We start from the raw sequence: 27,726 nt of genomic DNA on the forward strand, positions 1-27,726 counted from the left end.
CGAAAACTTCCCTAACGTGGGAAAGGAAATAGCCACCCAAGTCCAAGAAATACAGAGAGTCCCAGGCAGGATAAACCCAAGGAGAAACATGCCAAGACACACAGTAATCAAATTGACAAAAATTAAAGACAAAAATTATTGAAAGCAACAAGGTAAAAACGACAAATAACATACAAGGGAACTCCCATAAGGTTAACAGCTGATTTCTCAGCAGAAACTCTACAAGCCAGAAGGGAATGGCATGATATATTTAAAGTGATGAAAGGGAAGAACATACAACCAAGATTACTCTACCTGGCAAGGATCTCATTCAGATTCGATGGAGAAATCAAAAGCTTTCCAGACAAGCAAAAGCTAAGAGAGTTAGGCACCACAAAACCAGCTCTACAACAAATGCTAAAGGAGCTTCTCTAAGTGGGAAACACAAGAGAAGAAAAGGACCTACAAAAACAAACCCATAACAATTAAGAAAATGGTCATAGGAACATACATATCGATAATTACCTTAAATGTGAATGGATTAAATGCTCCAACCAAAATACACAGCCTTGCTGAATGGATACAAAAACAAGACCCATATATATGCTGTCTACAAGAGACCCACTTCAGACCTAGAGACACATACAGACTGAAAGTGAGGGGATGGAAAAAGATACTCCATGCATATGGAAATCAAAAGAAAGCTGAAGTAGCAATACTCAGATAAAATAGACTTTAAAATAAAGAATGTTACAAGAGACAAGGAAGGATACTACATAATGATCAAGGGATCAATCCAAGAAGAAGATATAACAATTATAAATGTATATGCACCCAACATAGGAGCACCTCAATACATAAGGCAACTGCTAACAGCTATAAAAGAGGAAATCGACAGTAACACAATAATAGTGGGGGACTTTAACACCTCACTTACACCACTGGACAGATCATCCAAACAGAAAATTAATAAGAAAACACAAGCTTTAAATGACACAATAGACCAGATAGATTTAATTGATATTTATAGGACATTCCATCCAAAAACCACAGATTACACTTTCTTCTCTAGTGCACACGGAACATTCTCCAGGATAGATCACATCTTGGGTCACAAATCAAGCCTCAGTAAATTTAAGAATATTGAAACCATATCAAGCATCTTTTCTGACCACAATGCTATGAGATTAGAAATCAATTACAGGGAAAAAAACTTAAAAAACACAAACACATGGAGGCTAAACAATACGTTACTAAATAACCAAGAGATCACTGAAGAAATCAAAGAGGAAATAAAAAATACGTAGAGAGAAATGACAGTGAAAACACGACGATCCAAAACCTATGGGATGCAGCAAAAGCAGTTCTAAGTGGGAAGTTTATAGCAATACAAGACTACCTCAAGAAACAAGAAAAATCTCAAATAAACAATCTAAACTTACACCTAAAGGAACTAGAGAAAGATGAACAAACAAAACCCAAAGTTAGTAGGAGGAAAGAAATCATAAAATTCAGAGCAGAAATAAATGAAATAGAAACAAAACAGTAGCAAAGATCAATGAAACTAAAAGCTGGTTCTTTGAGAAGATAAACAAAATTGATAAACCATTAGCCAGATTCATCAAGAAAAAGAGGGATGGCTTCCCTGGTGGTGCAGTGGTTGAGAGTCCGCCTGCCGATGCAGGGGACACGGGTTCGTGCTCTGATCTGGGAAGATCCCACATGCCGTGGAGTGGCTAGGCCTGCGAGCCATGGCCGCTGAGCCTGCGTGTCCAGAGCCTGTGCTCCGTGACGGGAGAGGCCACAACAGTGAGAGGCCCACGTACCACAAAAAAAAAAAAAAAAAAAAGAGAGAGAGGACTCAAATCAATAAAATTAGAAATGAAAAAGGACAAGTTACAACAGACACCACAGAAATACAAAGTATCCTAAGAGATTACTACAAGCAACTCTATGCCAATAAAAGGGACAACCTGGAAGAAATGGACAAATTCTTAGAAAGGTATAACGTTCCAAGGCTGAACCAGGAAGATCTAGAAAATATGAACAGAAAAATCACAAGTAATGAAATTGAAACTGTGATTAAAAATCTTCCAACAAACAAAAGTCCAAGACCAGATGGCTTCACAGGTGAATTCTGTCAAACATTTAGAGAAGAGCTAACACTCATCCTTCTCAAACTCTTCTAAAACATTGCAGAGGAAGGAACACTCCCAAACTCATTCTATGAGGCCACCATCACCCTGATACCAAAACCAGACAAAGATACTACAAAAAAAGAAAACTACAGACCAGTATCACTTATGAATATTGATGCAAAAATCCTCAACAAAACCCTAGCAAACAGAATCCAACAACACATTAAAAGGATCATACACCATGATCAAGTGGGATTTATCCAGGGACGCAAGGATTCTTCAATATATGCAAATAGATCAATGTGATAAACCATATTAACAAATTGAAGGAGAAAAACCATATGATCATCTCAATAGAGACAGAAAAAGCTTCTGACAATATTCAACATCCATTTATGATAAAAACTCTCCAGAAAGTAGGCATAGAGGGAACTTACCTCAACATAATAAAGGCCATAAATGACAAATCCACAACCAAAAACATTCTCAATGGTGAAAAAATGAAACCATTTCCTCTAAGATCAGGACCAAGAAAAGGTTGTCCACTCTCACCACTATAATTCAACATAGTTTTGGAAGTTTTAGCCACGGCAATCAGAGAAGAAAAAGAAATAAAAGGAATACAAATTGGAAAAGAAGAAATAAAGCTGTCACTGTTTGCAGATGACATGATACTATACTAGAGAATCCTGAAGATGCCACCAGAAAACTACTAGAGCTAATCAATGAATTTGGTAAAGTTTCAGGATACAAAATTAATGCACATAACTAATAAGAACCTGATATATAAAAAAATAAAACTCAAAAATTCAGGAAAAAAAAACAAAATTAATGCACAGAAATCTCTTGCATTTGTATACACTAATGATGAAAAATCTGAAAGAGAAATTAAGGAAACACTCCCATTTACCATTGCAACAAAAAGAATAAAATACCTAGGAGTAAACCTACCTAGGGAGACAAAAGACCTGTATGCAGAAAACTGTAAGACACTGATGAAAGAAATTAAAGATGATAACAACAGATGGAGAAATGTACCATGTTCTTGGATTGGAAGAATCAATATTGTGAAAATGACTATACTACCCAAAGCAATCTACAGATTCAATGCAATCCCTATCAAATTACCAATGACACTTTTTACAGAACTAGAATCAAAAACCTTAAAATTCAATTGGAGACACAAAAGACCCCGAATAGCCAAAGCAGTCTTGAGGGAAAAAAACGGATCTGGAGGAATAAGACTCCCTGACTTCAGACTATACTACCAAGGTACAGTAATCAAGACAATATGGTACTGGCACAAAAACAGAAATATAGATCAATGGAACAGGATAGAAAGCCCAGAGATAAACCCACGCACCTGTGGTCAACTAACCTATGACAAAGGAGGCAAGGATATACAACGGAGAGAAGACAGTCTCTTCAATAAGTGGTGCTGAGAAAACTGGATAGCTACATGTAAAAGAATGAAATTAGAACACTCCCTAACACCATACACAAAAATAAACTCAATGGATTAGAGACCTAAATGTAAGACTGGACACTATAAAACTCTTGGAGGAAAACATAAGAAGAACACTCTTTCACATAAATCACAGCAAGATCTTTTTTGATCTACCTCCTAGAGTAATGGAAATAAAAACAAAAATAAACAAATGAGACTTAATGAAACTTAAAAGTTTTTGCACAGCAAAGGAAACCATAAACAAGACAAAAAGACACCCCTCAGAATAGGAGAAAATATTTGCAAATGAGTCAGCAGAGAATGGATTAATCTCCAAAATATATAAACAGCTCATGCAGCTCAATATTAAAAAAACAAACAACCCAATCAAAGAATGGGAGAAGACCTAAATAAACATTTCTCCAAAGAAGAAATACACATGGCCAAGAAGCACATGAAAAGCTGCTCAGCATCACTAATCATTAGAGAAATGCAAATTAAAGCTACAATGAGGTATCACCTCACACCAGTTAGAATGGGCATCATGAGAAAATCTACAAACAAAAAATACTGGGGAGGGTGTGTAGAAGAGGGAACCCTCTTGCACTGTTGGTGGGGATGTAAATTGATACAGCCACTATGGAGGACAGTATGGAGGTTCCTTAAAAAACTAAAAATAGAAATACCATATGACCCAGCAATCCCACTACTGGTCATATACCCAGAGAAAACCTTAATTCAAAAAGACACATGCACCCCAATGTTCATTGCAGCACTGTTTACAATAACAAGGTCATGGACGCAACCTAAGTGCCCATGGACAGACGAATGGTTAAAGAAGTAGTGGTACATATATACAGTGGAATATTACACAGCCAATAAAAGGATTGGATCATTTGTAGAGACATGGATGGATCTAGAGACTGTCATACAGAGTGAAGTAAGTCAGAAAGAGAAAAACAAATATCGTATACTAACGCATATATGTGGAATCTAGAAAAATGGTACAGATGAACTGGTTTGCAGGGCAGAAATAGAGTCACAGATGTAGAGAAGAAACGTATGGATACCAAGGGGGGAAAGTGGCGGGGGTGGTGGTGGTGTGATGAATTGGGAGATTGAAATTGACATATATACACTAATATGTATAAAATGGATAGCTAATAAGAACCTGCTGTATAAAAAAAATAAAATCTTTTATTTTCAGCACTTGGAATCCAGCTGTTATTAACTTCTGTGAAAAATCAACTTTGCTTTCCTATACACACTAATTTTCAAAAGAACTATAGTAGACATGAAAACTACATAAAGTCTACATATTTGGAACCTATTTGAGTTGAAAAAATAGAAGTTTGGAATCCATGTTACCTACTAATGTAATTGTACCATCTACAATATCTGAAAAAATTATCTTATTGAAAATGGTATCTCTTTTAAGAATGATGTATGTATGTGTGTGCATGTATATGTCTCTGTGTGAAGTTTTATTACATAACTGGAATGGGAAAAGATTAATAACAATGCCTTGATTTATGGCTGCCCCATTTAAGCTTTCTCCCACAGTTTACTAACATAACTCAGTTATTTCCTTCACACAGACCTTTATTCCAGTCATTCCCCACGTTTTTTGACTTCCTATTGTAAAAAGAATACATGAACAAAACAAAATCTTTAGCAACCACATCTGATGAAACAGTGTCCAAAAATGCTTTCAAATAGTTTCTTTCTACAAAAACAGCCCATGGCATCACAATGCATATTAATCACTATTATAACTGAGGAAAAGATTTTAAATTGCCCTTTTTAAAAAAGATTTTTTAGTGAATTTTTAAATTGAGGTACAGTTGATTTATAATATATAATTTTCAGGTGTAAAACATAGTAATTCACAATTTTTAAAGGTTATACTCCATTTATAGTTATTATAAAATATTGGCCATATTCCCTGTACTGTACAATATATCTTCATAGCTTATTTTATACATAGTAGTTGTACCTCTTAGTCCCCTACCTCTATCTTGTTCTCTATATCTGTGAGTCTGTTTCTTTTTTGCTGTATTTACTATTTTGTTCTATTTTTTAAATTCTGCATATAACATACAATATTTATCTTTCTCTTTCTGACTTATTTCACTGAGCATAATACCCTCCACAGAGACAGTCTTTCATGGAGTGCCTCAGTGCTCTGTATCCATTCCTGTCCTGTGTTGTGCTCCTGTCAGTGACTCAGATGAGGAATTGAGCATGCACAGAGGACAGGAAGCCGAACTGACAGTAACTTACTAGAGGCAGAGTGAGGATCCAGAAGGAACACAGCATGTTGCTTCAAGGAGCCTAACCACTCTACGGGTGAGTAGTCATCCTGAAATCAAACTCTAATTCTCCTCCCAAAACCACTGCAAAGTCCAGGCTGGGGATGATGGAGCTGCTGCTGCAGCTGAGGGAAAAGGACCTGGGGGCTGAGTGAGCTACAGGATGACTGACCAGAAGTCTCTGGGCTCTGGGTGATGTCTTCATAGGAATACATTGACCAAAGAAAGGAGAGGAGGACATGGAAAGGGGGGAGGGAGGCAGCAAGAAGAAAACCTCCTCCAGGGTCTTCAGTATAAATGGATTTGGGGATATTATCCCAGAACAATACACAGTTGTTGTTTTTTTTTTAAATAAATTTACTTATTTTATTTATTTATTTTTGGCTGTGTTGGGTCTTTGTTGCTGCGTGCAGGCTTTCTCTAGTTGTGCTGAGCTGGGGCTACTCTTCGTTGCAGTGTGCGGGCTTCTTATTGCAGTAGCTTCTCTTGCAGAGCACAGGCTCTAAGTGTGTGGGCTTTAGTAGTTGCGGCATGCGGCTCAGTAGTTGTGGCATGCGGCTCAGTAGTTGTGGCTCGTGGGCTCTAGAGCACAGGCTCGGTAGTTGTGGCGCATGGGCTTGGTTGCTCCATGGCATGTGGGATCTTCCCGGACCAGGGCTCGAACCTGTGTCCCTTGCATTGGCAGGCAGATTCTTAACCACTGCACCACCAGGGAAGTCCCAATACACAGTTTCTAAACTGAGTACAACTCACTTTCCAAACTTTAAATGACTTTAGGGACAAAACTGCTCCCCAAAAGGAAACTGAGACTCAAATTACCTTCTATAGGCAATGGCAAGTTCTTTGGAGATCATTCCTGGAGCACCAAGGCAAGTGGAGTGGGGAGACCTGGACCTTTATCCATCACAGAGACTGACAATCTCCCCCCTCTTCCTGCTTTAGACCCAGTGTGGCTATTTCTGATACGTGGCCTGTTCCCAACCCTTAGAAGAGTGATCACTCTTTCACATCATGTTTCTGATAAAGGCAAGTGAAGGTTTTGGTAAAAGGACTCTGAGATTTTCATTAGCACAAGCTCATTTCTAAGAATAGATCTGATTGTTCAGTGGAATAGGGCTCAAAATGGGGGAAAAGAGGTGATTTCAGTGGTATGGTAAGTGCTGAATGCAGCACAGCCCCTCATGGTGGGACATAATATCCTGAAAGACATCTCAAAATTATTCAGGAATTATGCACAGTTCCTCTCAACTATGTGACATTTTTGGGGGACGCTATAAGAGTAGCAACGTTCATTCTCTATCATCTTATTGCCAAAACCAACTTATTTCTGAATATCTGGAGGGCATGGGGGAAGAACTAACTTTTCTTGAGGACTGCACAAGGCAGAGCCGGGTGGAATTTGCAGCGAGGCAGAATTTCCTGTCTATAGGATTGATACTTTAAAATGTAATAAACCTCCTCAGCAACCAGAAAGCCTGCTTTACTCAAGTATTCCAGCTGAGGCCAGAGGACCATGGTCAAGGAAGTGGGCCTGCATGCTTTGAGGGTGGGGGTGCAGTGGTTGGCCTGGGTCGACCCTCAGGCCTCTCCCATGCCTGGATCTACAGTTGTCTGTCAGCATAATGAAAGCCAGAACTGAAGGATGGCCAACAAGGTGTGTTTTAGGTAGCCCTGAATAAGCAGGTGGCATCCACCCCATGACTATTTCTATGACTATTTTTGCATGTCTGCTGAAAGAAAATATTTTGGAAAATCTTTCCAAACATGAATTACTTCCAAATCAATTAATTGGGCTTAAGTGATGCCAAAGGGAAGCATTCTTTATTCTTAGGAAGGGAGAGGTTGGAACCATGATTCCAGTCATGAATAAACCAAATGGTTTCCTTCCTCCAGTGGAAGAGGAGCTGCTCAAGGGGATTCATGACATCCAACCCCTGGATTAGAGAAGGACTCTGACCTCGGAGGTATGGGGCCCCATACAGAGTTCCTGCAGACGCCACCTGTGTGGGGAAGAGGTCAGGAGTGATGGGCATTCAGTCATCTAGCCTGACCTTTGCATTTAGGGGCAAAGGGGATAACACGGCTGGTAATAGGGCCTCAGAAAAACCCAAGGAGGTTGAGGATGGCTTGTCCTCAAAAACTGTCAGTGGACATTGCTTATTCTGGGGAAGTCTTTTGATCAGGCAAATGTCCAGGAAGAAATCACTCAAGTCTCTAAAGAATGCTTTTCATTTGTTTGTCTGTTGATTGTCTGTTTTCAAAAGGTCGTAACGGCAGAATGGAATACCTGCGAATACAAAGTTAGGATAGTGTTCTCAGCCTTGGCTGGACATTGAAACCATCTGGGGAGCTTTAAAAAGTCCTGATGCCTGGATTCCATCACAGATATTTGGATTTACTTGGCCCAGCGTGTAACCTAGGAAAAGAGGAGAATTAAGGGAACCATTATCTTTAGATCTCTGGTGAGCTATTATGGGGCAGAAAGGGGTGAAATGCTCTGTGTGTCCCCAGAGAGCAGGACTAGGACTGAAACTAGAAAAATATAAAGAGACTTGACCCAAGAGACAAATTTTTCAGATGATAAAAGATGTATAAAGCTAGAATTGGCTTCCTAAAAAGGTGATGAGATCTTCATTGGTGGATGGGATCAAGCAAACACTGGATAGTAGTAGCTTGGATGTAAAATGGAAAATTCAGGGAGACTAGATGTTTGGAGGTCCCTTTTCCAAGGCTGAAGTCTTTTTTTTTTTTTTTTTTGTGGTACGCGGGCCTCTCACTGTTGTGGCCTCTCCCGTTGCGGAGCACAGGCTCCGGACGCGCAGGCTCAGCGGCCATGGCTCACGGGCCCAGCCGCTCCGCGGCATGTGGGATCCTCCCGGACCGGGGCACGAACCCGCATCTCCTGCATCGGGAGGCGGACTCCCAACCACTGCGCCACCAGGGAAGCCCGAGGCTGAAGTCTTTAAAGTCAGGGATGAGGCATTAGCCTGACTTCAGTGGCAATGGTATGAGAAGCTACCCAGGGAACTGGAGCTCTCTGGAGGCTGAGATGGTGGCTGTTAATGCAGCCTGGCTTCCCAGGGCATTGGTGCAAAGTGGCCAGGACAGCACTACAGCCAGGGGGATGATAAGCGCCTTAGAATGCAACCACACTCCACAACACAGCTGCCCAAGCCCAGCCCTCAGCCTCCTTCAAGGACCTGATTGGATGTTACCTTCCCCAGGTGGCCTTCCTGTCCATCTTGCCCCTTCAAAGTGACCTATCAGTGCCCCTCCCTGGAACTGTAGTCTATTCTGGAGCCAATGCATCCTTCCCTGAAAGGCTGTGGATTTTCTGTCATGTGTGAATGAGTCATGTTGGCTGATGAATGGAGAGAGGAAGACAGGATGGCGTAATCGGACAGATGAGAGGATGGCCTGGGGCCTGGGCTGTCTATTACAGGAGGATAAAGGGAAGGTCAGATGTTTCTATGAGGGTAACATGAAGAGAAGAAAGCCTGCCAAGAGCTGTAGATTCAGGGCTGATCATTTCACCAGCCCTGGGCACCAAGGGAGAAAAACATGAAGTGAATATTATCTCACTTTTCTGACCAAGATTTAACAAGATAACAAGATTTAACAAGATAAGTCTATCATCCAGCATATACCAGTAGAAATGAATATGTCTGATCAGGTAAATTAAATCACCACATAGGCATCTCGAATGTGTCTCACACAGAGAGTGGCTTAAGATGACAAAGTAGATTCTTTTCTAGTCCCCTGAATTTTACTGAGAATCACAGAGAGACCATCCATTGTTAAAGCTGTTTTCCTTTTGCTTAGCAGGGAGGGCGTTCCTCACTAGCAAGCCAGCAACTGCAGAGTCAGAGGGTGCTGAGGTTGACCTGAGTTCCTACAGGTGACAGAGCAGAGGCACCATGGACAGGTCTAACTGGACCTCCCCCCTGCTGGGGTTCATTCTCCTGGGCCTCTCAGCCCACCCAAGGCTGGAGAAAATGTTCTTTGTGCTCATCCTGCTCATGTACCTGGTGACCCTCCTGGGCAACGGGGTCCTCATGCTGGTGACCATCCTTGACTCCTGCCTACACAAGCCCATGTACTTCTTCCTGAGGAACCTCTCCTTCCTGGACATCTGCTACACAACCTCCTCAGTCCCCCTCATCCTTGACAGCTTCCTGACCCCCAGGAAAACCATCTCTCCTTCTCAGCTTGTTTCGGGCAGATGTTCCTCTCCTTTGCCATGGGAACCACAGAGTATGTGCTCCTGAGCATGATGGCGTTTGATCACTCCATGGCCATCTGCAACCCCCTGAGGTACTCTGTGGTCATGAGCAAGGCTGCCTGTTTGCCCATGGCCAGCTTCTGGGCAGCTGGTGTCATCAACACTGGGGTTCAAACATCCCTTGCAATACGACTGCCCTTCTGTGGGGACAACATCATCAACCACTTCACCTGTGAGATCCTGGCTGTCCTGAAGTTGGCCTGTGCTGACATCTCCATCAATGTGGCCAGTCTGAGGATAACAATTATTATCTTCCTGGGCATCCCAGTTCTGTTCATCTTTTTCTCCTATGTGTTCATCATTGCTACCATCCTGAGGATTCCCTCAGCAGAGGGGAGGAAAAAGGCCTTCTCTACCTGCTCTGCCCACCTCACAGTTGTGGTCATATTCTATGGGACCATTGTCTTTATGTATGCCAAGCCCAAGTCTAAGGACCCACTGGGGACAGATAAACAGGACCTTTCAGGCAAGCTCATCTCCCTCTTCTATGGGGTGCTGACCCCCATGCTCAACCCCATCATCTACAGCCTAAGGAACAAAGATGTAAAGGCTGCTGTGAAGAACTTTGTATGTCAGAAACACCTGAGTAATGTTGCATTGTATATCTAGAAAAATAGTTTAGATGATCTTATTTGCAAAGCAGAAATAGAGACACAGATGTAGAGAACAAACGTATGGATACCAAGGGGGAAAGGGGGGAAGGTGGGATGAATTGGGCGATTGGGATTGACATATATACACTATTGATACCATGTATAAAATAGATAACTAGTGAGAACCTACTGTATAGCTCAGGTAACTCTATTCAGTGTTCTGCAGTGACCTAAATGGGAAAGAAACCCAAAAAAGAGTGGATATATGTATATGTATAGCTGATTCACTTTGCTGTACAGTAGAAATTAACACAACATTGTGAAGCAACTATACTCCAATAAAAATTAATTTTTTAAAAAAGAAATTTAAATTAAAAAAAAAAAAAAGAAATACCTATCTGAGTGACTGTCATGGAATTCCACACTGCCAGAACACATGATCTCCAAACTCCTCAGTCCTCCTGGGGAAGTGGGAACCCAGTGTAGAGAAGGGAGTCTCCCAAGGTTCATGTTGTGGACCATGTGAGTCAGACTAAGAAGTAAACTGGCCCTCCTCCCCTTGTTACATAGGCAATGGAATCTTCTATCTAAGAATCTAGAAGGAAAGAGCTTCACATTTCTAGAAATGCTGGCTAGTTGTTGGCTTTGTGCATAACCACGGTGACATCACATCATAGCTACTTTATGCCAATGAAATCTAAGATCCTCTGCAACCAGAAGCTGACTCTTTGTTCTTATAACTAAAAAAACAAAACTAAATAGATTGGGATGAAAGTTCATTGAAGAGTCAGTGGCTCATAGCTGGTCCTGGCATAGACTCAAGGACCATCAAGATTCCCAGGGCGACCGTCTGGGGACCATGGCTTGTCCTGTTTGTTCCCAATTAAGTCTGATGCTTTGTTCCCCTGGGGGTTAAGTCCAGAACCCTCAGTATTGGGAAAAGCCCATTAACATTCCAAATTATTGTATTATTACAACAACTGCTTCTAGCACTCCCAGAGAAAACTAGATAGCTGTTCAAAGAGCAACTGGGTGGGAGAGGACAGGGAAGGGTCAGCCAGGTCAGCATAGAGTGGGGCTGAACCATCCTGCCCTGTCCATCTAGAGGTGCTCTCAGCCCAGGCCAGGCAGCCAGAAACCTGCCTTCCAATTCCACCTCCAACACCATTTGCCACTGCTCAGCACTTGGCTAAGTTTCTTTCCCTCTCTGGACCTTAATTCCTTTGTCTGTAAAATAAGAGCTTATGGCCCATCCCTCTCACTAGACAATGAGTGTAAAAACACCTGGGGAAAGCCCAGAGAGGAGTAGTTCATGGCTCACACCCCACACACTGCCGCCCATTGATTAGGGCTCTCCTCTGGGTTCTCTCCCCATCCTTCACAGATCATGAGCAATGGCTCCAAATTTCTAAGGCCACGTAGGGCACTATTTGAAGGAGACTTGGGTGGGCTGATTGTGGCTCTGGATACCTGTGCCTGCTGCAAACCCGCCATCTGGTGGACATTTCTGCAAGCTCCTGAGATCAGTGCTTCTGGAACTTTAACGTGCTCCTGATTCACCTGGGAATCTTGTGAAAATGCCAATTCGGATTCATTGAGTCTGAGGTGAGGCTGGAGATTCTGCATCTCTGACAAGTTCCCAGGTGATGCCTATGCTGCTGCCCTTCGGACCGCACTTTGAGTAGCAGGCTCTGCAAGATGTGCGACTAGGGCCAAGGGTCTGAAGGGAGAGGGAGGGAAGCAACTCCTGCGTGTGCCAAGTCCTCCAGCATCGGCAACCGAGGCTGCTCTCTCCATTCTGGGGGCAGCAGTTTGCCCTGTGACCTCTCTTCTCTTACAGGTCTAAGAAGAATTTTTGGTTTATCAGTTTGTTCAGCTTTTCACTTGTTAGTACAGAGTGGTGTCTTCCAAGCTTCTTCCATGCTAGACCAGAAACCAGCCATTCCCACTTCAAATAGCTCTAAAAGTGCAGTCAAGTGCAAGTGCAAATAGATACAACAGTGTTGTCAAGTGCAAAATTAGAGGCATAATATAGCAGAGAAAGAAACGGATGTAAAACTTTGCAGAAAACAAAATTGTATTTCTAAAAATTAACCAGAAAAATATTATCAGTAATATGAGTTCAGAAAAGTTAAGGAGACAGAAGTAACTTCTCAAAAATCAATTGTATTCCTACATACCATCAGTATAGAACAAAAAAACAAAACAAATAATATCCTATTTGCAGTAGTAACGAGTACCAAATAATTGGGAAAAAACATAATTCCAGACATGACAGACTGTGTCAAGGAAAAAATGATGCATGTTGTTGGAGTATAAAAGAAGGTGGAGTGACTGACCAGGGGCTTGAGAGTATAAATACAAAACAATGGCCTTAATTTCTAAGGGGGAAGCTCTCAACTTGTAACAAATAGAACTTCTTTCATATGCATATTCCTGGTCTCTACCCCCGACCACAATGATTCAAATTTCACTGTGTCTGAGGTAAGGCCAATAGGAAACGTGGACTTAGAAACAAAGTTATTTAGTGTTTTAAATTCCCCAGAAGCCAGGACTTCCTTGGTGGTCCAGTTGGTAAGACTCCGTGCTGCAACACAGGGGGCCTGGGTTTGGTTAGGGGAACTAGGTCCCGCATGCATGCCACAACTAAAAAGTCTGCATGCTGCAACTAAAGATCCCAAGTGCCACAATGATGATCACACATGCTGCAACTAAGATCTGGCACAGCCAAAATAAACAAACAAACAAACAATAAATTCCCCAGAAGACTGTACTCAACTACATAAATTGCTAGTGAAGAATAATTGAACGGGACTTCCCTGGTGGCGCAGTGGTTAAGAACCCACCTGCCAATGCAGGGGACTCGGGTTCAAACCCTGGTCTGGGAAGATCTCACATGCTGCGGAGTAACTAAGCCCGTGCGCCACAACTACTGAGCCTGCACTCTAGAGCCCGTGAGCCACAACTACTGAAGCCCGCGTGCCTAGAGCCTGTGCTCCGCAACAAGAGAAGCCACCGCAATGAGAAGCCTGTGCACCGCAACGGAGAGGAGCCCCTGCTCACGGCAACTAGAGAAAGACCGTGTGTATCAACGAAGACCCAATGCAGCCAAAAATAATTTTGAAAGTAATGATGTTAGAGTCTTCCTGCCAGATTTGAACTTACTACGAAGTAACAATTGCTGAAGGATACACCACTGGCTATTTTTTAAAGTTTTGTAAAATCAGTGGTTATCAGAGATACCAGAAAATTAATTCCAACTATAAGAATTTAATACATATATGTCAGGTCAAAATTAATAGCATGAAGAAGGAAGCACTTTTTAATAAATAATGGGACAGCAGCAACATTCAATTGAATGAAGGTTTGCCTTTGATCCATACATCACACCACACGCTACCATAAACTTAGGATGGATTAGAATTAAACATAAGACACTATCATGATTACACAAAACAAAAAGAGAACAGAATGACATATTTATTCCAGCTGGGGAAGAGGGCATAATTCACTGTTATGGGGAAGAGAAAGAGGGTTATCAGAATTAAAATAGACATATTCGAACATACATCGCACGAAACTCTTGAATAATATGGTCTGATCAAACTTCTCCCACATGGAGGTTTGTTGGGTTCTGCAAGTATTTGATTTGAGTTTCTTTTATATATATGTATATATATTCTAAATGACTTTTAATATGTAGTAAGACCATGGACACATGCAAACTTACGTTTTGATTTTTGGCACACAAGAGGCCACTACCTCAATAGCATGTGTATTGTTGAGTTGACTCCTTTGCATAGACCTCAGAATAAATCTTTTCCTGCCATCTCTTCATATTTATTTTATCTTCTTTAAATATGTCGATTAGAAAAAGTGTAATTCTGCACTGCTCTTTTCCCTAATCCAAGCCTATGCTCAACTGCTCATTTATAATTGTACCAGGGAGTACAAATGTGCACTGTTCCCAATTAAGTGTCGGGCAAGGCTCAGAATCATCTGCTTGGTACATGTTCTCATTATGGTGTCATAGCCGATTGCACAATAACAAGGGAACATGTAACTGGTCACACAGTAATAATGTCATTATAAATAGTATTGGGATTAACCGTACATTTGGGGTGTTACTTCTCTGACTACATTTATGATAAGGAATTTGAGCAGTTATCCAAACTTATTAGTAAATCAATATTTTTTCTTATTTTTAATGTCTAACGGGCATTTAAAAAATCAATACAGTTTGTTTTTTAGAGCAGTTTTAGGTTCACAGCAAAACTGATCAGGAAGTACAGAGAGTTCCCATATACCCAGTCCCCACACACACACAACCTCTCCGACTATCAACATCCAGCAGCAGAATGGTATCTTTGTTACAATCAATGAATCTACATTGACACATCATCACCCAGAGTTCATAGTTTAGAGTTCACTCAGTGTACATTCTGTGGATTTGGACAAATGTGTAATGACATGTATCCAGCATTATAGTTTTGTACAGAATGCTTTAACTGCTCTGAAAATCCTCTGTGCTCTGCCTCTTCATCCCTCCCTCCCCCTCTCACCCCTGGGAACCCCTAATCTTTTTACTGTCTCCATAATTTTGCCTTTTCCAGAATGTCACAGAGTTGGAATCATTTAATATGTAGCCTTTTCAGATTGGCTTCTTTCACTCAGTAACATGCTTTTAAGTTTCCTCCATGTCTTTTTGTGGCTTAATAGCTCATTTCTTTTTATTGCTGAATAATCTTCCATTGTGTGGATGTACCACAGTTTATTTAACCACTTACCTATTAAAGGACCTCTTGGTTGCTTCCAAGTTTTGGAGGTTATGAACAAAGCTGCTATAAATATCCGTGTGCAGGTTTTGGTATGGACATGAGTGTTCATGAGTCAATATTGAAATTAAAATCTCTCAGTACTTCTTTTTCAAGGTACCATCTTAATTTGAACAAAGAGTAGTCTGAGATTGCAAGGTGGGCTAGTTCAAAAACCATGACCCTTTTCAAACTACTCATCTGTATCAATCAGGATTTTCTCTTACAGCAGGCAACCAAAACAAAATACAGAAATGGAAGCCAAAACTGATGTGACCGCAATTATCATACATAATTCCAGATTTCAAGTTTTTGTGTTCATCAAAGTCTCACTTATTATCTTTGAATTCTCATTTATTATCTTTGAACCAGTTAATTATTATAAATTTGAACTTAGAAAATAAATGTAGCACTAAAACACAGCTTTTTTCTATTTTGTATGGCAGGACTCTGTAAGATTTTGTTGGGAAAAGGATTCCACTGCTAAAAAATAAAAGTAATATTTTTTAAGTTTGAAAATTACTGAAATAAGCAGGCAAGGAAAGTAGAGAATGGGGACAATTTCTTACTCACAAGCTCATATCTTTAGAGGGCTTACTGGAGGCTGGCAGGATATTGTACCAGTATCACAGACTAAGGTCACAATGCTAAATTTTATAATGTGTTGGTGTTGGATGCCTTGGCATTAGGGCTTCTCTCCCTCCTGTGAGATCTCAATATAGGGGCCAACGGGGCTTTCCGATACACGGATTCTGCTCCAAGTCATGGGATCCTTTGTTTGTTTCCAAGGCCATATTCACAGTTAGTAAATCAACAGAGAACATGATGGCACTTAGAAAATGTTTGCTCTGGCTGGGCAGTTGCTTCCAAGCGACAGTTTCTAGAAGGACTGCACAAATCTTTGATGGACAGCTACTTGTCTCTGCAAGTCCCCTTCCTGTTGAATGACTAAAACTTAATCTCAGTCAATTCAGTAGGATCTCACCTTAGTCAAGGCCTCTCCCCAACCCCCTCCCGAGTTTTGAGAGGAAAATACAGAGTCAAACCCACCAACTGGGACTGAGGAAGAAGGTAGGACATCTGGTCCTCAGTTGTCATCAATTCCTGTTGACACCTGCATTCTCACCTCGTGTCCAGTGTATAGACCATGCAAATACCAGCTACAGCCTCCTCATTCTGATCTTGAGGCCTCTTCAGGCTCTCAGCTCTCTCAGCTCCTGCCTTGCCCTTCTCAAAGGGCATAGAAAACACTCAGCTCCTCTTCTGTGTCACTTTAGGTGGGGAGCAAGGAACAGTACATACCTGCAGCCATTTCTCCTCTACACTCTCATCATGCTCAGTGCAGGGGAACTTTATGAGGTGTGTCACTTCCCTGAGCTCCATGGGAAACGAGGCTCAGATCCCCTCTTATCTCATATTCTCAAGCCTTTCTGGGGTTCTGTGTCCCAGCCCACAGTAACCTCCCTTCTCCAGTGGCTCTCCTCCTCCCCTATCAGAGGGAGTCAAGTTGTTGGGGTGGAGGGATTATATTGACTGACCATGGTATTCTCACAAGCCAATTGTTCAGACAAATATTTTACGCCCTCAGCCTTTTGGGCTAGGTTCTGATATCTCAAAAGCTTTTACTCTTAAAACCACTGTCTCTGGGAATTTCAGATGTCTTGTTTTTAAAACTAAAAAGCTAGGAATTATCTTCTTTGTCTACTTCTCTACTCTAATAATCATCCCTGAGGAAATAAATGCCTTGCTCTCATGTCTAGTTTTAGTAAAGAAATTACTGGGAATATACTTAAAATATATTAATATTTCAAAAAATTGGCCCACCATATATATATATGTGTGTATGTGTATGCATATATATGTGTGTGTATACATATATATATATATATATATATATATATATATAAGACTTTATATATAAAGTCTTAAAGAATTCAAAATGGACCTATCCCTTATCAAGATAGGTCAATTTGTGATAAGTAAATGTGTTTAGGCTAAATAAACCCAGAAAAATTATTTCCATTAAAGATTAACTTCAGGAATTTACTATGCATAAATTCCAAAAACCAATGTATGGGGCCCTAGTTAATTAAAATCAGCAAAACTTGCAATGTTCTTAATAAAAATGTTTCTCTTCCTCTAGATACTAGAGAGAAATTTGGAGCTATATAAAGGAATTTAGAGCATTAGAAATGCTTAACATGTGGGTAAATATAAAACACATTGTTGGGACTTCCCTGGTGGTGCAGTGGTTAAGAATCCACCTGCCAATGCAGGGGACACCGGTTTGAGCCCTGGTCTGGGAAGATCCCACATGCTGCAGAGCAACTAAGCACAACAGCCACAACTACTGAGCCCGTGTGCTGCAACTACTGAAACCCGCGTGCCTAGAGCCTGTGCTCTGCAACAAGAGAAGCCACTGCAATGAGAAGCCCATGCACCACAACGAAGAGTAGCCCCCGCTCGCCACAACTAGAGAGAGCTCGCGTGCAGCAACAAAGACCCAACACAGCCAATAAATAAATAAATTTAAAACACATTGTTTCTCATTTTATAATCTCTTATTTAAATAACTGACTATTTAAAGCAAAATAATAACAGTATGTGGAAGCAAAATGTATGATAACATTAGCACAAAAGATGGGAGGGGAAAATGGAAGTATACTGGTGTCACGTTCTTACATTTGACATGAAGTGATTATTTTTTGAAGGTGGAGTGTAATAAGTTAAACTGTATACTAAAACCCCAGCGCACCTACTGAAAAATAAAGCAAAGAAGTAGAGCTGATAAGCCAATAGAGGAGATAAAATGAAATCATAAAAACAACACTCCAAACACTTTATTATTCTAAAAGAAGGTAGGAAAAGTGGAAAAAAGGAAAAAAGAACAAATGGAGAAAATAGAAAACAAATGGCAAGATAGATTTAAACTCACCCATATCAATAGTTGTATTAAGTCAAAAGGATCTAAACATTCCAATTAAAAGACAAATTGTCAGATTAAATTAAAAAGAAAAAAAGCAACCAACTATATGATTTCTACAGGAAACTTACTTTAAATATAAAGAAACAAAAGTAAAATGATGGGGAAATTATACTACACGAAGATGAATCAAAAGATTTGATGGGGTTTATTTATCTAAAATACTGAAAGATGTTTTTGAGCTCAGGACAGAATCATTGGTCAGTAACATGCCTCTCACTGTTGTGGCCTCTCCCGTTGCAGAGCGCAGGCTCCAGATGCGCAGGCTCAGTGGCCATGGCTCACGGGCCCAGCCGCTCCGCAGCATGTGGGATCCTCCCGGACTGGGGCACGAACCCGTGTCCCCTGCATCGGCAGGCGGACCCTCAACCACTGAGCCACCAGGGAAGCCCGGTAACATTTTTTTTTAAGTGCCATTTTAAAGATGACCTCTGAGCATTAACCTTTGTTTAGAATGAAAGATAATTACACCAGCACTGTACAATAGAACTATGTAAACGCCAGAGTGAACCACATACGTAATTTTAAGTTTTCTAAAAGGCACATTAAAAAAGTAAAAAGAATAATGGTGGCTACATGCATACGTTTGTCCAAACCCACAGAATGTGTTAACACCAAGAATGAACCCTAAGGTAAACTATGGACTTTGGGTGATAATGATGTGTCAGTGCAGGTTGATCAGTTGCAACAAATGTACCACTGTGGTGTGGGACGTTGATAGTGGAGGAGACTGTGCGTATTGTTGTTATGTTGAGAAAGGGGGTATATGGGAAACCTCTGTACCTTCTGCTTAGTTTTTCTGTGAACCTAAATCTGCTCTAAAAAATAAAGCCTATGTAAAACAAAAACAAGTTTAAAAAAAAGGGTGAAATTAATGTTAGTAACATTTTACATTCTTGTTTTCATACTAAGTCTTCCAAATCTGTTTCCAGCACATGTCAACTTGGCTTGCCACATCTCAAGTACTCAACAGCCACATGTGGCTAGTGGCTACCATATTAGTGCAACTCTAGGATTTTTGACTCTTCTCTCCTGGGGAGGAGTGGGGAGTAAGGTGGGATGAAGTGGTAAAGGTGACTGGGTCTAAATGCTGAGAACCTCTGACACCACGTCGAATAACTACATCATTCTATCTTATAAGTAAAGAGGTGGCCTCTCAGAGAAGCAAGAGAATTGTTGCCACAGCAAATGTTTTAGAAAGATTATTGTAACTTATTCATGTTTTCCTTTTGTAAACCTAAAAGAGAGGGAATAGAGACCTAAAAGACATACAAACCAACTTCAGTATATGGACATTGGTTGGAACTTGAAAAACTGTAAAAGGAAATTATGAGATAATGAAAATGTAAACTTACTGGATATTTAACATTAGGTATTTTAAAATGTAACTGTGGTTATGTTTTTGTAAAAAGGAAGGGGAACGGAAAAAGGTATTAACATAATTCACAAACGGAAAAGAGAGGGAGATGAGGGAGAGAGGGACCGGGGTGGAAAACGATTTGATAGCAAGTGAATCCTCTCAAACATACCCCACAGGAGCTGTGGGGATAAGGGGTAGAGTGGGGACCCACCTCCAAATTGTCTCTTAAAAGTCGAAACCCAACCTGACGTTCAAGGCTCTCCATATTTAGAGATACAAGCCTTCCTCTCCCCACATTTTCCTGATAGGAATAGGTTCCTAGAACATCAAAGACACATTGAGGCTACACGTGCCAAAGAGCTTTGGTGGCGAATTCGGGCCTCGGGCCCTTGTCAGGGGACCGTGTCCGCGGCAGATTCCCCCCAATTTCAGGAGTTGTCCTGGGTGGCACGCCTTCTTTGGGTGTGAGGCAGCGTCTGGCAGAAAGGATTTTAAGACCATTGAAGGTACGTGAAAGGGACAAGTCCTTTCGGTTCAGCCTTGGCTTATGCCCCAGTTCTCAGGCGAACTTGCAGTGTGACCTAGAGCAGATGGTCTCTTCTCTGAGCCTCAGTGACCACATCTGCAAACCTCGGGAGGTCCAGGCGTTCTAAGGGCAGTTCCAGCTCTGACATCCTCCGACTCCCCTCTTGGAGAACGCTGGCTGCGGTACTCAGCGGCAAAAGCCGACACACAGCTGGGCCTTAACAAAGAGCCCGGGTCGCAGGCAGGTTCCCGCCCCCAGCAGGTTTTGGAAAGTCTGTGCGGCCGAGGGGCGGGGCTTCAGCGCGCCGCAGCCAATCACCAAGGGCCCAGGCCGCCGGGGTGGGGCCTCCGCGAGCTGCGGCGGCGGGCAGGCTGGGTCCGAGCATCCCGCGGCTCCGGACCCCCCGGCCCGGACATGGCGACCGTCCGGGCCTCCCCGCGAGGCGCGCTACTGCTTCTCCTGGCCGTGGCCGGGGTCACGGAGGTGGCAGGGGGCCTGGACCCGGGCAGTGCGGGTGAGTAACTGCTGGAGCAGCGGTTCGGGGCGGTCCGGAGCGGCCGCCTCAGCGCTCCAAGATGGCGCGGGGCAGGGGGCGGGGGTGCCGGCGACCCCCAGACCCGGCCCAAGTCCGGTGACCCAGGGTCCGGAGGTCCCAGCAGGCTGCAGGAGGAGCTGAGGCGGGACGAGCAGGACCCCTCTCAACGCTCGCTCTCCCCGCCCCGATCTGCTGAACTGGGAGCGGTGACCCGGGTTCGAGGCCTTATTCTGTCACCCACCGAGCAGGGGCCCCCAGCTCAGCCCTTATCCCCTTTCCCGGCTCGGGTCTCTGTCCGAAGAGAGTGAAATGCCTTTGCCCAGGATCGTCGCGAGGGTTGGATGGGATTTCTGAGGTGCCGCCGCCTTACCCCCGCCCTGGCCAGTTATTGTTGCTTGTTCCTTGACCCGCGGTTCAGAAAGGCCGACCTCGGGCAGCGAGCATTAATGGGCCCTGCAGCCTGCCTGACTTCTGAAGTCTCAGAAGAGAATAGGTCCAAGCCTCCTAAATCCGATTCTGCTGCCGTTCTCTGTGGGTATGCTGTGTGTCCAAGACAGCGCTGGGCTCTGGCAGGAGACAGATTTAAAATCAGTAAACTGTCTCTTTGGGGGCTGACTGGCTTGAGGAAAGTTTAGTTCTTGCTCTAGAGGAATTAGACCACTAGTGGATAGCAAGCTATTCAGTGCTTATTGAGTGTCTCTCACGTGCTGGGCTTTTAGGAGTTGTTGCCATCTCCTGCTTTCCAGAAGCTCTGGCTAGGAGGTGGGGTGCAACAAGACATGAGCAGCTCGAATTCAAGGCAGAAGGGTCCAGAGGAGATGAAGGGCTGTGAGTGCACAGAGGGAGAGAGATGATGGATGATGTCCACCTAGGGTAGGAAGAAAATTGAGTGATGCCCTAACTGCGCTAGATATTAAAAGATGGCTGGGATTTATACATGCAAAAGTGGTGGAGAAGTGCATTGCTTACAGGGAGACACCTAGAAAGAGCAAAATCAGTCTCAAGGTTATAAGGTAGCTTACAATGTTAAAGTTTTTTTTTTTGTTTTTTGGGTTTTTTAAGTCGAGTATTTAAAGAAGGGAGAGGATTGTCAGGAACCTGGGGTTAATTAATTATAATTGGATTCTAACAAGCTGTCAATTAGACAAATCAAAGGAGAGAGAGAGAGAATGCTGTGTATTCGTGGCTAAATCAGCTTACCTTTCTGGGTCCCATTTTTCTCATTAAGTTAAAGAAATTGAACTAAAGCACTTTCAAAGTTATGGATCATTAGAAAATTAGTCGTCCATTCTTATTCTACAACTAGTCAATTCTGTGGGAGATAGTAGGGTAGAATATAGTTAAGAATATTTGAACAAATTAGTTAGCTTTAGTCTCTTTGTGCTTTAATATCCACATTTATTGTATACAGAAATTCTCATAGATTTTATTGTGCGAATTGAGGTAATACATGTATAGCATTTAGAATAGCATATAGTAAGCACTGAAATGTTAGCTCTTAAGGTTGGGAAACACTGTACACTGTACCCCTCTCTTATAAATTCACAAACATGTTAGATTCATAATAATTTGCAAGTATTCCTGTAGTAAAGAAACTTGTTGCTGGGAGAATAGAGAAATGGGGAACTGACTGCTGATGGGTGATGAAAATGTTCAGAATTGGAAAGTGGTGAGCACAGTTCTGTAAATGTACTAAAAATAACTGAATTGTGCACTTCAAAAGGATGAATTTTGTGGTATATGATTGTTAAAAGATAGACTGAGGCATATTAAAATGTTAAGAGTTTATTTGAGCAAAAATTGATTTGAATTGTCAGTGCCAAATGGGAAGTAACAGGAGCTAGGGGAAAGACTTTTATAGAAGAGGTGGAAACAAAGCAAGGAAATATTCGATTGGTTATAGCTTGAGCAGGTGCCTTATTTGGGAAAGTCCAGGTGGCTGTTTGTGATTCATTGTCCCTAGGGTTCTGATTTCTTAACCTTGGGGCACTATAGGCTTAAGTTTTGGTTTGCTTAGGTAGGCTACTGAGGCATTGAAGCTGCCTCAGTCTAATGGCCTCCTTGTTTTATTAATTTAACATGATTTATATCTCAATAAAATTATTATGCAAAGAAGGAAAGAAAGTTGTTTGCTTAAAGAACTCTCTTTTTCTTCATAACACCTAATGCACACTTTAGAAAGTTCTGGGCTAGATGATTTCTAAAGGCCCTACCAATTCAAAAAGTCCATGACAATATAGAGTTTGCATTGTTTGGTAAGAAGAAAAATTCCAAGTTTGATGTAAAAGTGAGATTTGCCCCTTGTACTAAATTCTTAGGCATATATTGCTTGGTTCCTTACATAAAGGACATTGAGTAATACAATGGACAAAGGCTTCTACTGTGGATTTGTATAAACTGTGGAAAACGTTCTTCAATCCTAAACAAAAATTAAGAACACAATATTAAATTGTATTTCATTGAAGGCCTGACTTATATTCCTGCTCAGACAGTCTTCTTTCCCATCTCCTTACCCCATCCAAAGTTGGGTACTCCTGTCTCCTCTGGTATAAAGCGTTGCACAAGTCTCATCCGTTCTGACTTGGAGATTTTTGTTCCTGTTGGGGGAGAGGGGGTGAGGGAAGGAATCATTTGACTTGCTCAATTATTATTATCTGCTGTGAAGTTTGGCCACACCCTCCTCATTGGAGTAATGCCACACTTCCTATCCGGTGTACTTTCTGGTCTCCTCAACACCCCCAGCTCTCCTCCCCAGCACCTCTAGTGTTCCCTTTGGAGGATGGGATGGAACCCTATGCTGCAGTCTCAGGATCTGTGTGTCATGGCACCTGATATTAGCTTTGTTTCTATTTAAGATATTTTCTAATAGTACAAAAGAGAGAAAGATGTAACATTAAGGGCTAGGTTTCAATAAATTGACATTTAAGAAATTATGTAATAGTCAGCCTAGAATCCTGAAAAAGAATGTAATGAATTTTAAGTTAGAAAAAGCAACCGCCTATCTGGAGGAATGTAATAAGAAGCAGATTCTCTTCCCTAAGAACTATCTTGGCCCACACTGTACAAAGAGCTAGAATTGGTGATAGACCAGATATGACAGTTTATTCTGGTGTGCTACTAAAAGTTTCTATCTTATATCCGTAGATTTAAACAGTCTTTCATTAATCATACTTTTCACCATATGCCACTTCTGGAAGAAAGTGGGACAATATCAAGGAGGTGGTTTTTATATATTATAAATGTGTTTTTTTAAAAGAGCAAAACAGATACTACAGGGGTTTGTTTATTCAAAAAATATTTGCATGTTTACTATATGTCAGGCACTGTTCTAGGTGCAGGGTTGCTGCTCTCAAGGGGCTTACATTCTAGCAGAGGGGAGACAGACAATAAACGTTAAATAAAATGATTTCTGGTAGGAATAAATATGCTGTGAAGGAAACACATAGATGGTAGCGTAGAGCAACAGTCCCCAACCTTTTTGGCACCAGGGACCGGTTTCATGGAAGACAGTTTTTCCACGGGGTGGGGGGCAGGGGGAGGGGGATGGTTCGCTCAGTAATGCTAGCAGTGGGAGAGCAGCTGTTGAAGCTTCACTCGCTCGAGCTCCACTCACCTCCTGCTGTGCAGCCCGGTTCCTAACAGGGCCGTTCCTAACAGGCCACGGGCCACCAGTCCATGGCCAGGGGTTGGGGACCCCTGGCGTAGAGGGGAGTGGTTCTTAACATAGTGATGACAAGAATGGCTTCTTTGAGAAGGTAAGGTTCTGAACTGAAATCTGAAGACCGAAGGTGCTGTCCTTAGAAAAGGCCGGGGTGGAGACCAGGAAGTACATAGGCCCTAAGGCAAGAAAGAACAGAAGGTCAGTATGGTTGCAACATAGTGAGAAGGAGAGTAAACCAGGGCTAGATGGTGCTGGGCCTTGCAAAAAGCCACGTAAGGACTGTGGATTTTATTCTATATGCAGACAAAAACCAATGGACTTTTAAGTAAGAGATAAGTGCTTTGATTTCTATTTTAGATCACGCGGGCTGCTGAATGAAAAATAGGGTAGGAGTAAAAGCAGAGCTACTAGAAGCCCATTTAGTAGTCGAAGCAGGAGATAATGTCTTACAGTAGAGTGGTGGTGGAGATAGAAGAGGAGAGATTCAAGGTATATTGCTGTTGGATTGCATGTGGGAAGTGAGGGAAGGAGGCAGTAAAGATTATAGATTTTTACCTTGAGCAACTTAGTGAAAAATAATGCTATTTACTGAGGTTGAGAAGATGGAGAGGACCAAGTTGGAGGGTTGGCAGGTGAGTCAGGAAGAGAATCAAAATTTCCATTTTTGTATGTGTTTAAGATGGATATTAGGAATAACTCCCCTTGGTCCATTGCTTTCTAAACTTAATTTCATGCCTGTAAGTATTCCATTCAGCAAATATTTGTTAAGGGGTTAATAGTGCCAGACACGGTGTATAATGTGGTAAGCAAAAACAGACATGGTCTCTGCTTTCATGGGGTTTAAGGTTTAGTGAGACCATCAGACATTAAATATCACCAAAAAGTGTATAATATCCACACTGCTAATATTTATGTGGTTATATTAGTACATATCCATTTATATTCTAAATCTGAATTATTTGAGGAAAAATGTGATTTAGTCAAGTAATGGATGCTGTAGAGTACATAGATTACATGAAGAAGACTTCAAGAAAAGTATTAAGAGAAACATTTTGACCATGGACTATACCATTGGGAGCCAGACATTAATACTTTCAGATCCCTTGTTTTACAGATGTGTGTCCTATGGCATAGAATGGAAAAGGGAATTATCTGAGAGTACTGGCTATTAGCATCTGCAGGGAGGATCTGAGGAGTCATTTGCTTTAGTTGTTTCATAATGATGAATGATAATGTGTTAAGGCTCTTCTGACCCCCAAAAGAACAGAAACCAAGGTTGCTCAGGATTAGGGAGCTAGTTATATAGCATCTAACAGGGAACACATGGAAATCCAAGCATAGGAAATTGAGCACAGCACAACCTCAGGAACTGCTGTGGGAACTGGAAAGCTGCCAGCAACCAAGACTACTTTTAGAGACAGTCTCTCTCTACCTCTCATAGAGTCTCTGTGTACATCTCTTGCATTTCCCACTCTCCACCAACCAGCTTCCTCCTTTTACTCATGGTTTCTGCACACCATAAAACTTCCTCAGCCCCAGCTCATCTTGACCTTATAGTTGCAGAGCCCACCACCAACTGGCTGTATACCTCTGTACCTGTGCATATGATTGGGTCCAGCTTATCTTCTGACCTGGGTCAAAAACTCATATGATGTTTGCTAAATCATGGCTTGGTCACCGTGTGAAATATGGTATGGCAGTGGTATAGTGGGAGAAATAAACTTTTTGTACTTATTTTTCTTATTAAAAAGGCATTGTATAAATAGGAAATTATTACTTATTAACCAATGAATAAATAAAAATTTTCAAGCTGAGCAGTGTGCTAAATTGGTACAAGACGTTTCCGTTCAATCTGGAGATACCATTAGTATACACATGAAATTATTAGAGTTAAGTGTTAAAGCTTCCAGTTCTGACTGGAATAAGTAGGACATTAAATAACCAAAAAACCAACATGGCCTGGAGCTGTTGGAGAAGAAAAGCTTACTAAGAGTTGACATGGGATTTCAGCCTTGAAAGATGTTTAGGATTTATGTCAGCAGGAAAGAGGGCACTAGGCATTTCAGGCAGAAGGCTGTGTTCAAGGTAAATGTAGGCTTTCCTTGTTAAAAAGTAATAGAAGATCAGGGAAAGGGAGGTAAGAAGATGACTTGGAAAATTTAGAACTGGAATAGCAGGAAGCCATTGTAGGCCCTTAGATTAGAAGAGTGACATCATGAAAGTTCAGTCTATTTTAAAAATTAATCTGGCACTCATTGATAATAGAAGAGAATGAGCATAATTGGCTGTTGTAGCAGTGCAATATGAGGCAAGCAATGGAGAAGGATATCCATCTGTCTAGATAAATAAAGCAGTATGACAAGATGTTAGCAGTGTTGAATCCAGGTGGTGGGTATATAAATAATCATTTTATTGTTTGGCTCTTCCTTGGCTGATGATATATTTTATGTATATACACAAATATATATATATCATTAAAGGGATAAATGTGACAATTGTAAGAATGCATTTATAAGTTAAAGTTGCAGTTGTCATTTAAATGTTTTTAAAGTGATTGTCAATTTCCAGGCTGTTTTAGAAATAAAAATTTGATTAAAAGTAAGATGAGATTTTTAAAATTAACGTATCTTTTTTATTTGAAATGACTGTTTTCCGCTATCAGCTTGGATTTAGTTTTTTCCCCTTCAATAGTGCAGGATATATATATTCTGTTCTAGTAATTCTCTAGGAATACATTAATGAGAAGGAATCTTTATTTTCTTTAGAAAAGAAAACAAGACTGGCTTTTCATTAACCAAATTGAATTACAGCTTTTGGGAGGCTTCTGTGGCAAAATCTCTTTTAACTTCAAAAATCCTATAATTCTGTGAATATTTTAGCTTTAGATTAGGGTGTGTATTTGTTTTTTTTAAATGCTGGTTGGTCTTAGAAGTTGCATTTTTCCCTTGTGGCTGGAGCATGTGCTTCCTGCTTACTTGCCTATCTTTAGTAGACATGTGGTCCAAACCAGCAGACAAACCTTGATGTTTCTAATTATTGGATGATTCTACTCGCATATTTCTAGGTTACATTAATACCTTCTTAAACCCAATATAC

General features: G+C 41.4%; 2 protein-coding genes across 2 annotated transcripts in view; both read left to right on the plus strand.

Annotated features, from left to right (window-relative positions):
* The window catches only part of LOC309801737 (uncharacterized protein), a 99,816-nt gene extending 88,974 nt beyond the window's left edge, over positions 1-10,842 (plus strand). The window contains 2 exon segments of the mRNA XM_082616629.1: positions 9,782-10,072; positions 10,075-10,842. Of these exon segments, the coding sequence (XP_082472755.1) occupies positions 9,782-10,072; positions 10,075-10,767 (984 nt within the window). The 3' untranslated portion in view covers positions 10,768-10,842.
* A 9,945-nt stretch (positions 10,843-20,787) lies between these two features.
* The window catches only part of RECK (reversion inducing cysteine rich protein with kazal motifs), a 77,314-nt gene continuing 70,375 nt past the window's right edge, over positions 20,788-27,726 (plus strand). Inside the window, exon 1 of the mRNA XM_082624372.1 lies at positions 20,788-20,948. Coding sequence (XP_082480498.1) covers positions 20,849-20,948 — 100 coding nt within the window. The 5' untranslated portion in view covers positions 20,788-20,848. The remainder of the gene's footprint in view (positions 20,949-27,726) is intronic.

This window comes from Mesoplodon mirus (genome assembly GCF_964341445.2).
Source record: "Mesoplodon mirus genome assembly, chromosome: 1".
Classification (NCBI taxonomy): Eukaryota; Metazoa; Chordata; class Mammalia; order Artiodactyla; family Ziphiidae; genus Mesoplodon; species Mesoplodon mirus.